Here is a 12,833-nt window from a genome sequence, read left to right as displayed (position 1 = left end):
GATACAGCTGTTTACTAGCCGGGATTGGCCAATGGTATCGGAATTATTTCCTGGCTACGGAATTATTTTCTTTGAAATTAATAACTATTAAACAAATAAGAAACGTATTTTATTAACGTGTGGCGACTGTATTTCCGCTTCCGTTTTGATCATTCATTATGCGCATGTGGGAATAGACGTTCGTTTTTTAGTTTTACCATCTGTCTTCTGACTGACATATTAGTTCTAGATAGAAAATCCTATTCAGTTTATTGTGTTTTCCCATCGTTTTTGTAATATTATATTATTTCTTCTGTACTTCTGTGGTGGGAATATACTGTATGGTGATAAGTGTGTTTTCACTTCTTCATTTTGAACACTCCCCATAACGGTTTTAGACTTCGCTAAGCACTAGCCTCACTAATAGGAATCCATGTAGTATTTTTTATGGCATACACGGAATCGTCCCATCACTAAAACTACCCTACCCCCTTTTTCCTTATTTTGCAATCTCAGCTGAGGAGACGAGTAAACATCTGTCTTATTGCAAATGTTGGATCGGAATATTGCAACCTTTAGAGGCAGATGAAAGTTAGTATTGCGTTTGCTTACATAATTAAATAGTTGGAAAACCAGTGAGTGCAGAACTATAGTAAGGTATTAACTTGTTTTTAACTACATGCTTTTTTGTGTCACTGAATACATAAAGCATAACTTAAAAATGAATGTTTTAGACTATCGCGGACATTATTAATTTAATGATTTAAATTCTCGTCGATACAGGCGCATGCAACTGTGCCTAAATATCGAGCTTCTCTAAAATCTAGATACGCGGAACAAACCGAATCTAAATCATAAATTAGGTACATCATCTTCACATCCGGCCTTAACTGTCCTTTGCTAACACATGCCTCCTCTCATTATGTGATGGCCCAATTTCAATAGTTTTTTTCCGTGAAAGCAAGTTGACTTTTCGTGGTGGTTATTAGCTGTTTAATAAAATCACTCCAGCCGTTAAAAAAAATGTAACTTTTGAATGATAACGTTTGAGGGTTTTCAACTTTAATAAGTTTGAGAGAGAGAGAGGGAGAGAGGAAACATGTATTTACACATGTCATATTCGATAGGTACACATAAAATACATTAGAGGGAAGAATACAAAATTAATATCGAATTAGGCCGCAACTCTGTTTTTCAGTTACTGTGTTTAGTGTTCTTTTGTTAGGTTATTTTAATTGCGTATACAGGCTCCAAGTTTAATAATCTTGTTTCCCTTGTGACCAATTTTTTTTTTTTGCAGAAAATGCGGTCAAACAGCAGCTGAACCCATGATATCACTAACCGACCTGGAAATCATCGAAAACCTCGTACAATGGAACAACACAGAACTCGGCATACTTATAGAAAACGCGAAGAAAATGCGACTCAGTCAGTCACTTATCAAATAGTACAAAATGTGTGTGCCAGCAGTAACAATAGTGAGTGCGGTTCGACTGTGTACGATACGTTTGAGTACAGTGTTGTTGTGCTACTGATGTTGTTGATAGTAGTTACTGTGATCGGTAATACTTTGATCATTTCGGCTGTGGTCACCACCAAGCGGTTGAGGACGGTCACCAACTGCTTCGTCACCAGCTTGGCGGTTGCTGATCTGCTGGTGGGCATTTTTGTAATGCCACCAGCAATTGCTGTTCATATAACTGGTGAGTTTGTGCTTAAATTCCTTAATAATTGCGATTGCGTCTTCGTTTTTACCGTGGGTAAAATGCTTTGGTAGGTCTATCCCAGAGGTTCCAAAGTATCTAGGTGGACTGGATAAATAAAACAGGATTAAGTATTATTTTTTTTTTTGAGTTTTTTTCGGCGTTTATTTTTTTTAGGTTACCCTGTGTTATGAAGGAAAGTGAGCGAGTGACGTAACAGTTGCTGGGATTATGGAAATCACTTTAAACTTCGAAAGTTCATATGTATATAATGCCACATACGATTTTTATCAAAATCGGTTAAACCTGTACTGACCTGATTATACAGCTAAAAATCGTTAATGTTTGTGAAAAGGCCCCTTACTAATTTTATCAATAATCGATTATATTTACGTCATGGTTATCTATCACTTGTGTTTCATGAGAAAAGTACATATCTAAATCAAATAAAATTATCATAAAAGCTCGCTTAGACATTGAATTGTGCTGTGTTTGGGTGAAAATGAAATAGTACCTATAGAGAACTGTCAACATACGAGGTATAGAAACGTTCGATCACATGTTGGATAACATGTCGTGTTCCTCGATAGAATCGTTAGTATTTTTGTATGCTTTTAATAATATTACCCTTTATTTACTTTGTATAGCGTCTCTTATAAATTGTATTTTCCAGTCAGCAACGCCAATATCTGACACAGCAAAACGTGCAATAATATGTGATACGACTCTATTTCTTTTCTAGGGCCTTTGTCATACATTAATGCAGGTGACTGTACCTACAGAGATAGAGAATAGATAGGTAATAATATCTTGAATATCACATAAATAAATAGGTAGCTTTTACTTTTATGTCGGTTATAGTTATTAATTAAATACGTAATTATAAAACCTTTCATATGAAACTCAAAACAGGGTGACCCCACTTCACGCGACTGTAATTTGGTTTGGAATTTTAAATTCGTGTCTTTAAAAAGCTTGAATAAATTACTTTTCGTGCTAGTTGCTCATTTAGGAGGGTTACAAATCCCTAGCCACTTAAATAAAAGAGTTAACAAGCTTTTAATTTACTTTGTTCGTAAATTAAGACTTTGTTTTACTCATTTCGACCCAGATTTAGAATTTTGTAATGAACTTTTATTTAGTTTCACCAGTTCCAGTGTCTCTTCTCTGTGCAATCAAATCTTGAAAGTTAAATTTGACGCACTTCTCGTGGGCGGATTGACTTGAAATTTGGTATAGATAGCATTATTAAATGACAATACAGGTACAGGCAACAAAAGTATAGAAAGCAAAAGGAAGTTTTTTTTTTTAAGAAAGAAAGAAAATATTTATTTTGAACATTAAACTACCTACCGTTAGCCTCACTCGTAATGAAAACGTTTCTTTTAATCGAGTTTAGTCAGATAAAATTATATCTTTAAACGAGTAATTCTTATAATTATATGTAGGTACCTATATTCTCAGAAACGTTTCTAACGATTTTGAGGACGAACAATAATTGATCTAATTTGGTCTTATCTTTGAGAAAACGCGTGTCTTCGAACTTTCACCCGAGCGAAGTTCAATCTCCCAGTCCCAGATACTATTTTATTTTACAAACTAAAAGTTTATATTTATGATGCAGTATAAAGTTGGCCCAAACTGGGCTGAGTTTTTATCAAAACCTTTTCCACAAAGAGTTCAAATAAAATAAAACGATTACAATTCTGAAAATAATCGTGTCCGGAATCAAGAAAGATCAGAAACCTCTTTCACTGAGGCAAAACAACGATCAACAAAGTAGGTAGGTACTTAGCGGGACCTGGGAGATCGCCTTTTATATGCAAATGTCCCCTTGCGTGTGGTAAATCTGTGACACAGTTTGCATTTAGCTGACAGTACGGGATCGAGTACTAACCTTGTACTGTGGGGTATCGTTGGATAAGTAGGTATTTTTAAACTATCAGGGGGTTGCTAAACGATTTTTCGATTTAGTGATTTCTTTGCAAAATATTCAACTTTTTCATTCAAATCGAGCGTCCGGGGCCTCTCTAAATCTAAACCGGTGGGTGAAAATATTTAAAAAAATTCAGGATGATGATAAGTATATCAAACTTACAAGGAAACTATAACGGTTAAGTTTTCTTGAGAATTATTAGTAGTTAAAGACTAAATAGCAGCCTAAGGTATAAATATACCTAAACTTGGAATATTCCGTACAAAATAGGAAATCCTTAGAAAAATATTAGTTTTTTTGTAGTGGCTACGGAACCCTATTTCGGGCGTGTCAGACACCTTTTTTAGCTCAACACACACAGACGACGGGCGCGGGTCGTGCGCGGGTCCGCGATGGTATTTACGTGGCGGTATATGGACGCTGTCACACCGACGGCGCGAATTAAGTGGATCGTCAGGACTTTAATTTAAAAAAAATAATTTATTTTACTTATTTTTATTCAAACTAGCAGAGTAACAATCCAGTCTTACAGTTAAGAGTATTCTAACTAAAAATAAATTAATTACTACTATTTATATTAATATTATGCAGTTCAGCATTGACGTATTCGGCAGTGCTGAAGATGCGTTAGTTTCTGCTGACAAAAGAGATATTAGGGCTGTCAACACCTTTAACTCCTCCCTCCTCAAGAGAGAAATTACCTGAAGGAGGCTTAGTCGGCTTCAGATAATTTCGTTTGAAAAGTATGAAATATAATTTAAAAGACAAATAACTTAATGCTATAACAAATGCTATTACATATAGTATTATGGTCCATACACTGACTCGATAATTAATAAGGAAATCACTACTTGTATTTTCACTATTGAATTTAACACTATTGAGGATGTCTCTTATGTCGCCGAAGTCCACTCCTCGAAGATCCACTTCGCTGTCAACTCTCTGGGTCTCGATCTGGAGCTCTGGTAACATGACTGGTGGTAGGTTATATGTCGTTAAAGTTGAGTTGCTGACTGCTTTTATAGTTATGTTATTTATTTTTGTTTCACAGTGTTTATTTGGAGTTAGTATAAAAGTTCCTTCTAAATTATGCTTTGACGCTTCGTCTCCGCAGGTCTCTGTCAGTACCGTATTTTTTTGCGTATGAAGTAACCAATGGTCAGCTGTGATTTTTTGGATAACTTGTTCTTCTGTTTTGATCAGTTGCTGGTTGCAGTTTGCCAGGTTGTCTCGTAGCAGCATTAGTTGTTCGATGCATGTCGCTGTTGGCTGCTGCACTACGTCGTCTTCAGTGCAGATGAACTTATTTTCTTCCATCTCTTCGCAGTGTTTCGCTACGGGTCTGAGTATTAATCTGTTCATCATAAGGTAAGGGTATTTGGGAATGATAGCAAAGGTTTGATGTGTGTCCGGGTTATATATTGGGATGGGAACAACCTTGTAAAAAATATATGTGTTTTTCTCTATTAATGGGATTTCCAATACAAATGTTAAATGACTATTACTAATATATGATTTTAATTCTATACTACGTTCTATATAAAGTAAGTTTTCTTTAGAAACAGGATAAGTTAAGGTAGCATGTTTTTCAATTTCAATGAGAATATTAAATAATTCGGTCGAATTTATTACAGATTGGTGTAAAGTACTTAGTTTGCTGAAAGCTATAGCAGTTTCAATTTCCTGAATAATATTATAAATGGTCCGAAAGTTATTAAGGATTTGATACATACTGTTCATCATAGACATAATATTAAAATGTTTAATTTCTTCCTTTTGAATGTTTTCCAATTGCTTGGTTTTATAACCCAAGTGCTTAACATTAAAATTGATATCATCTGAAACGTTAACTAACTTATCAAATGCCCTTTGCATTAATGTAATCTTATTTTCTACAGAACTTTCCTTATGCTTTAAACTATCAATTACAGAGTTATACCTAATGGCGTCATCATTATCTAAATTTCCCGTTATTATTTTTACTACTGATCCTAATGGGTTAAGAATGCCTCTTTTCACCCTTGCTGATGGTAATATCTGGCGTAATCTATCTCTGGATAAATCTGTAAAGGAATCAACCTGGATTTCCAAACCCATTAGTTCTTTTCGGGATTCACTATTACTATCGATAAGGTGCTTTAACTTATTATACTGCTCTAGATTACTTTCAAAAAGTGCACTTACATATTCTAAATCTATTACTTTAATTATGCTCCAGGAACTAGTCCTCATCAGAGCTGTACCTATCCTGACTGGAGCTATCCCTGGATTCCGCTCCAGGTTTTGGATGTTGAGGCTGCATCCCTGATGTGCCAGGGCCGTCAGTAATATCACACGCCACCTGTGGAGGTCGTTTGATATTTTTAACTGCTACGCGAGTGTTGCGTTTTTTAACTTGCACCGGGATAATATTTCTAGATGGGTTGCCGGTCACTTTGGCCTTGTCATATCTAGGAAGTTCTTTAGCTTTACGGATTCGGGTGTCCTTCATAAATATGACATCACCTTCTTGTATTTCGGGTGGGGTTTCGCCGCCCTTCTTCTCCCTAACTTTAACTTTATCATTAACTAATTTTTCACTAACATATTCATATAGGACTTTAAGTCTCTTTCTATGATCCTGAAGTAGTTTTTGCAGGAGGTTTCTTTCTCTATCTATATTGAATGGATTACCGGAGTCTGTATGACCAAAAACAATTTCAAAAGGTGTAAACGTTGTTGCGCTATGAATGGTGCTATTATATGCCATGATGGCGTATGTCATAACTGATGCGGCATCTAATTCGCTTTTATCGTATTTAGCTAGACGATAAATTTCGATTATTGTGGAATGAAAACGTTCAACTATCGACATAGAACTAGGGTTGTTTGGCGTACCTATGTGTAGGTCTATTTTGTACAAAGCTAACAACTCCTTCATGAGTTCATTGTTAAATTCTGCTCCTGAGTCGCAACTGAGTTTTTGAGGTATGCCGTAGATACTAAAGTACTTAATCAAAGCTCTAACTACTTCCGGAGTACTACGGTTTGGTATGCCTATCGCTTGGCCTAGCTTACTGAAAGCGTCTACTGCGGTCAGGTAATATTTGCCTTCAATAAATAGAAGGTCCATGAAAATTTCCTGAAATGGGGTTTCTTGGGTTTGAGTAAGTTGAATAGGTGGCTTGATGGGTTTTCTTTCATACTTCATCATACGACACTGTTCACATCCATTAATTATTGCCGAAATTGTTTCTTTCATATTGTTCCACCAATAATGCCTTTTAATTTTCGCTAGTGTTTCATTAATACCCCTATGGCAAGTTTTACCTTCGTGGTACTGAATTGTGATTGTTTTTTGGTCCTCCTCTGATTCTGTTAGGTTAACAACCCGTTCTGTACATTCGACTAGATTCTGCTTACCCTTTTTGTAAAGTTTCGTCACGACACAACTGAAAGTTTTTCTGAAAGCGGGGTCTTCAAAGTAAACGTAATATTTATTCTTCATATCTGCATATTCCTTCAAAAATTTCTTTACCAAATCCTCATTATTTAGTGGCATGTGTACTTCTAAAATTCTTTGTTTTTTATTCGATATGTCTTTAACGCTAATACTATCTTTTAGCCACGTGTAAACTATAATCTGCCTAGGCTTCGTATCTATGGCCTCATTCAAGATTGGGATGCCTTCATGTTCTCTGTTGGAAATAGAATGAGCAGTGGCACCATCATCTGAATCAGAAATCTCAACTATTTCTATGTCGGGTTGTGGTGTAACTGGCTCGGTATCTACCAGCATTTTTGTGGCTGTGTCCCTAACGAATTTGTCTAAGTCAAAGTCTTCCTCGTCTATGTTGACTTTCATGGACGCATCGTCGTCGTTTGTTATATTAAGTCTTATACGAGACAGTGCGTCGGCGTTTGTGTTTTGACTTCCTTTTTTATAACATATATCAAAGTTATATTCTTGTAACCTTAGGCGCCATCTTGTTAGCTTACTATTGGGCTCCTTTAGAGAGTACAACCACGCCAGAGGTCTGTGGTCTGTAAAAATTGTGAATTTATTCCCGTATAAGTAAGGTCTGAAATGTTTAACTCCTTCTATTACTGCTAAAAGCTCTTTTTCTATGGTACTGTATCTCGCTTGTGTGTCACTTAAGGTTTTACTAAAATAAGCTATAGGTTTTTCTGACCCAATGGTCCCTTGAGATAGAACCGCACCGATCGCGAAGTTTGACGCGTCTGTGGTAAGGATAAATGGTTTTTTAAAATCTGGGAACTGTAATAAAGGAGCATTAGTTAAAAGCTCTTTGCAAAGTTGAAAGCTCTTCTTGTATTCGTCATCAATGACAATCTTTTTTCCTTTCTTCAAACATGCTGTAAAAGGTCTAGTTATCTTAGCGAAGTCTTTGATAAATTTCCTATAATAACCTACAAGTCCTAAAAAGCTTTTAATTTCAGTTGTTGTCTTCGGTAATGGATAGTTAAGTACCGCTTCAATTTTGTCGTTGTTGGGTTTGAGACCTTCACTTGTGATAGTATGTCCTAGGTAGAGGACTTCTTTCCTAAGGAAATGAGACTTATCTAACTGCACTTTTAAGTTTGTTTCCCTAAATCTATTGAAAACTGCTCGAAGCTTAACTACGTGTTCTTCCAGGCTTTTAGAAAATATTATAACATCGTCGAGGTATACAAGGCAATGCAAGCCTTGCAAACCCCTGAGGACGTTGTCCATCGCTCGTTGGAACGTAGCGGGAGCCGTTTTTAGCCCGAACGGCATTCTATTAAATTCATAATGCCCGAAAGGTGTGCTGAAACCCGTTTTTGTTTTGTCCTGTCGGTCCATCTCAATTTGGTGGTACCCGCTAGCCAGGTCTAATGTAGTAAAATAAACACTTTTTCCTAACATGTCGAACAAGTCGTTTATATTTGGCAAAGGGTATTTGTCATCGACCGTGATGTCGTTAAGACGCCTATAGTCGACCACCATCCGCCACTTTTGTTGTCCCGACATATCGACCTTTTTAGGGACTAAATGGACTGGAGCACTCCAAGGAGAATGTGACTCCTGGATTACATCGTCCTTTAACATTTTTTCTACCTGCCTTCTGATTTCCTCGGTTTGAACCGGGGGCATCCTATGTGCTCTGATAAAAACTGGGTCCTCGTTGACCGTTCTAATTTTATGTTTTACCTGATTTGTGAACGACAACGGAATGTCCTCACAGTAAAAAATATCCTTATATTCTTCACACAATTGTCCTATCACCTTCCTTTCTTCCTCATTTAAATCGTCTAATCTCAATTTTGAGAGATTTTCTGAAAGCAATCTGTCCGTCTCATTGGCATCCTTTGTAAAGTTAATAGCAATTTTCTCATTTGCATAAGGCTCTACTTTAAAAGGCGCTGTAACTACTAAAGTCATTTCTTGTGACTTGCAGTTTTGTATAACGGTGGTTGCGTAACCATTCTCACACTTAACTAACGCGGTGGGCATTCTAATCCCTTCCGTAAATTGTTTAAAACCTAATATGGCATCGCCTTTTAATAAATTTACCGGCAATTTAACCCTAAGTTCGCTACGTGGGGGCAATATATACGTTTCCTTCATAGGAGGTGTGTAAATTATAGGTATTTGTGCCGTTCTAGTAAAAAGCATTTGGCTTTTCATATCTATATTCGCGTCCAACTGTTTAAGTAGGTCGCTACCGATCAAGCCGTCATATTTACTGTCTACACTATATACATAAAACTTATGACGATCGGAGCTATTAAATATTTTTGGCAGGGGAATGTACACAACTTCATTGTGTCTACTCGTCGCGTGGGTACTAACGACCTCAAAACTTTCCTGCTGCTTAAATTTGTGGTAATACTGTTCCGCCACTTGGGGACTGATAAAAGACCTCGTACTTCCTGTATCTATCATAAATACAGCCTTCAATTCGGGTATAACGATATGTGGCAATCTGCGTAGTTCATTATAATTTAGCTCTATTCGTTCCCGCTTCCTGAGGCCCCTATGCAAAAATTTTCTACCTCATTTTCATGGTCCTGGTACGGCCCGGACGAGGGTCCTGCACTAGGTTCCAAAAACAAGTTATTTTGATCAAAATTTTCGGTATAATTTACACGCCTCGAGCTAGCCGTCCGCATTGTGACATCGGTGTTTGAACCCGACGTCCCGTGAGGTGTTGTATTACCGTATGTCGCGCGAGGCGGTACGTTGACCGGCCTGTGCTGACTCGGCGTTGCATTAAAAGGTGCATTGGCCGTCATATGCTGACTATGTGGGAACCTACTGAGCTGTTGCGATTGATTTCTAAAGTTATGTGAATTATTACCATTCTGCGGTCTGTTATTTCTAAACTGAATTGAGTTACCTAAATTATTCGGTGGCCTATGACCTATGTTCTGTTGCTGCTGATTTTCGTAACCTATACTACTGTTTCTGGGGGTATTCTCCGCACTACTAGGGTTCGGTCTGTTAATTCTAGATGGTCTAGATGGATTTTTCATATCATAAACTGTCTGGAAGTTTTGTTCCTCCATGACGGTTTTCAGGGCATCTTCTAAGGTCGTTATATTTCTTAGTCTCACTAAACGAACTAAAAATGGTGGCAAATTATAAAGAAAAACATTCAAGGAAGTATGCGTGTAAATCTGAGTTTTGGCAGCACGCAATGTGACGTCGTTAATGCTCTCTATTACTTTCGCTAGTAAGATACTTCTATGGTGTTGAACTCTATGACAGAAATCCAAATAACTTTCGCCCCTATTTATTTTTAACGCCTCTAGCTCTAACAGTAGGCATTCCTCGGTCCTGGGATCGCCAAAATGTTGGCTAAGCAAATATTTTAGCTCGCCCCAATTACTAATTTGATCACGTTCCCCTACTAGGTTCGCGGCAGGCCCTGCGAGTCTACTCGTAATTACATGAAATAGATACTCGTTTTGAGCGTCCTCCCCCGCAAATTTACTTATAATGTACTCGCACTTTTTTATAAATAATGGGAGTGTTCTCGCATCCCCTTCAAAGATCGGGATAATCTTAACTATTTCCACAGGAACTCGGTTAATGCCTTCCATTATAAATTAAAAAAAATTACGCAACAATTACTTAGCTATAATGCTTAAAGGGTAACTGGGTCAATATTGTGAGTGGAATTTGACGCTCTACAATATTGTTACGATGTTATTACGGCGTTGGCTAATCCCTAATAACACACATATATTTAATGCACATAAGGATACGTATGAAAGGACAGAAAGGATGATGAAAAAGATTGACTCACATTCCCCCCGGCAGCTTTCACGTGTCCTTACGGCTGGTTGGAATCTCTGGACTGGCAGGATCTGCTGGATCTGGACAGCTTCCTGGAGTGACTGGATCGGCTGGAACTGGACAGCTTCTGCGGCGGCCTCTTGACGATGCTTAATAAATTTATTTGTTCGTTCTTCCCGTTCAAGCGTGAAAACGCACGATGCCCGACGCGACGCGATCCCGAAACGTAAATCGGGATACAGGACGCAGAAGGATAACGACGGGATTCCTAACGGCTGCGCCAATTAAGTGGATCGTCAGGACTTTAATTTAAAAAAAATAATTTATTTTACTTATTTTTATTCAAACTAGCAGAGTAACAATCCAGTCTTACAGTTAAGAGTATTCTAACTAAAAATAAATTAATTACTACTATTATATTAATATTATGCAGTTCAGCATTGACGTATTCGGCAGTGCTGAAGATGCGTTAGTTTCTGCTGACAAAAGAGATATTAGGGCTGTCAACACCTTTAACTCGCGCGGGTCGGCGCTATTTAATAGCCGTCACGGGACCCGCACCTGTCGTCTGTGTGTGGTGAGCTTTAAGCCATTCATATTTATCTGTCGTGTTGTGTCGTGACGCATCAGAACGGTTGGTATGGTTTCACACATTTTATATGGTTGGCGTACATTTATCATATGCAGTGTGTTGTGATGGCTTGTGTTGTGTCGCATCACAAGCTCTAGAGAGAGAGAGACAGAAAGAAAGAGAGACAGAGCATCAAAAGCAACACGACAGATAAATGTGAGTGCAGCTTTACTGTTTTTTATATCCTACTGTGGAAAGATGTCTGACTTTCGATACAAGAGCATGGGAGATTTGAGCGAGCAAGGTCTTATTTACCATTGAGCGTCCTCAGCTAAAAGAGGATAAAGAAAAATTCAAAGAACAAAGTTTGACGTGGCTCGCAAAGGTTTTAGTAGGGTTGGCATTTTTAGTGGAAGTGTAGGTGGTAGCGGAGGCGAGAGCTTGGCCTCTGCGGAAGAGCCAGGTCAATGGATATAGAAGCGAGTGGGAAGTGGGATAAAAACGTGATTTATTAATGGACTAGAAGTTATAAATATTTATTTCAAGTAGTTGCAAACAGTATACTTAGGTATTTACAAGTAATTCTTAATCAATATTTAACATTTAGAACGGGCAAATTATATCGAAAATACAAACTGAGACATGGATGCACAAACCAGAAAAGAGACCAGCGCTGGGAATCGAACCCAGATCTCAGCAATCCGTGCTGCGTGCTATTAACCCTTACACCACCGTGGACAGGAATCTAGACACGATTTTTTCCTATGCATACATATTTCAGGTTGCTTATTTCTACTACGCTACATATGCAGCAGCACTAGCGCCATCTATGTTCCGCTCTCATCGAGAGAGTCACATTCTTTCGGAACTAACCGCTCACCAGACAAGAGATGTCGCTACTAAGCACCCAAATTATGATTGGTTTTTTGGATTCTTTTTGTATGTTTTATTTCAACTCCAAATTATTGTTACTTTTACTGTACCCTTAGTGTAATTTTCGTTTACAAATACGTCTCGATCGCGTTCGCGTTAAAATCTCAATTTGTATGGAACACGAACAGCGCTCTAGCGGAACGTTTGCGATGTTCTTGTTTCCATACAAATTGAGATTTTAACGCGAACGCGATCGAGACGTATTTTATAACCGAAAACTTACACTAAGGGTACGGGTATCGTGAATCCCGACCATATCGAAAACTGAGACATGGATGCACAGAAAAACCAGAAAAAAGAGACCAGCCTGGGAATCGACCCAGGCCTCAGCAATCCGTGCTGTGTCCAGCGGTGGTGTAGGTGTTATAGCACGCAGCACAGATTGCGAAGACCTGGGTTTTCTTTATTGGTTTAAATTTTTTAGTTTGTTTTGTTACACAATACATT

The 12,833-nt window shown here is 37.9% G+C and overlaps 1 protein-coding gene across 1 annotated transcript in view; it reads left to right on the top strand.

The window, feature by feature from the left end:
• The first annotated feature begins 1,427 nt into the window (after window positions 1–1,427).
• The window catches only part of LOC141434557 (neuropeptide SIFamide receptor-like), a 116,844-nt gene continuing 105,438 nt past the window's right edge, over window positions 1,428–12,833 (top strand). Inside the window, exons 1-2 of the mRNA XM_074096987.1 lie at window positions 1,428–1,669; window positions 4,744–4,759. Coding sequence (XP_073953088.1) covers window positions 1,514–1,669; window positions 4,744–4,759 — 172 coding nt within the window. The 5' untranslated portion in view covers window positions 1,428–1,513. The remainder of the gene's footprint in view (window positions 1,670–4,743; window positions 4,760–12,833) is intronic.

Source organism: Choristoneura fumiferana, chromosome 13 (genome assembly GCF_025370935.1).
Source record: "Choristoneura fumiferana chromosome 13, NRCan_CFum_1, whole genome shotgun sequence".
Classification (NCBI taxonomy): domain Eukaryota; kingdom Metazoa; phylum Arthropoda; class Insecta; order Lepidoptera; family Tortricidae; genus Choristoneura; species Choristoneura fumiferana.
Note: the sequence above shows the minus strand (reverse complement) of the source record. Positions and strands in the feature narration are given on the sequence as shown.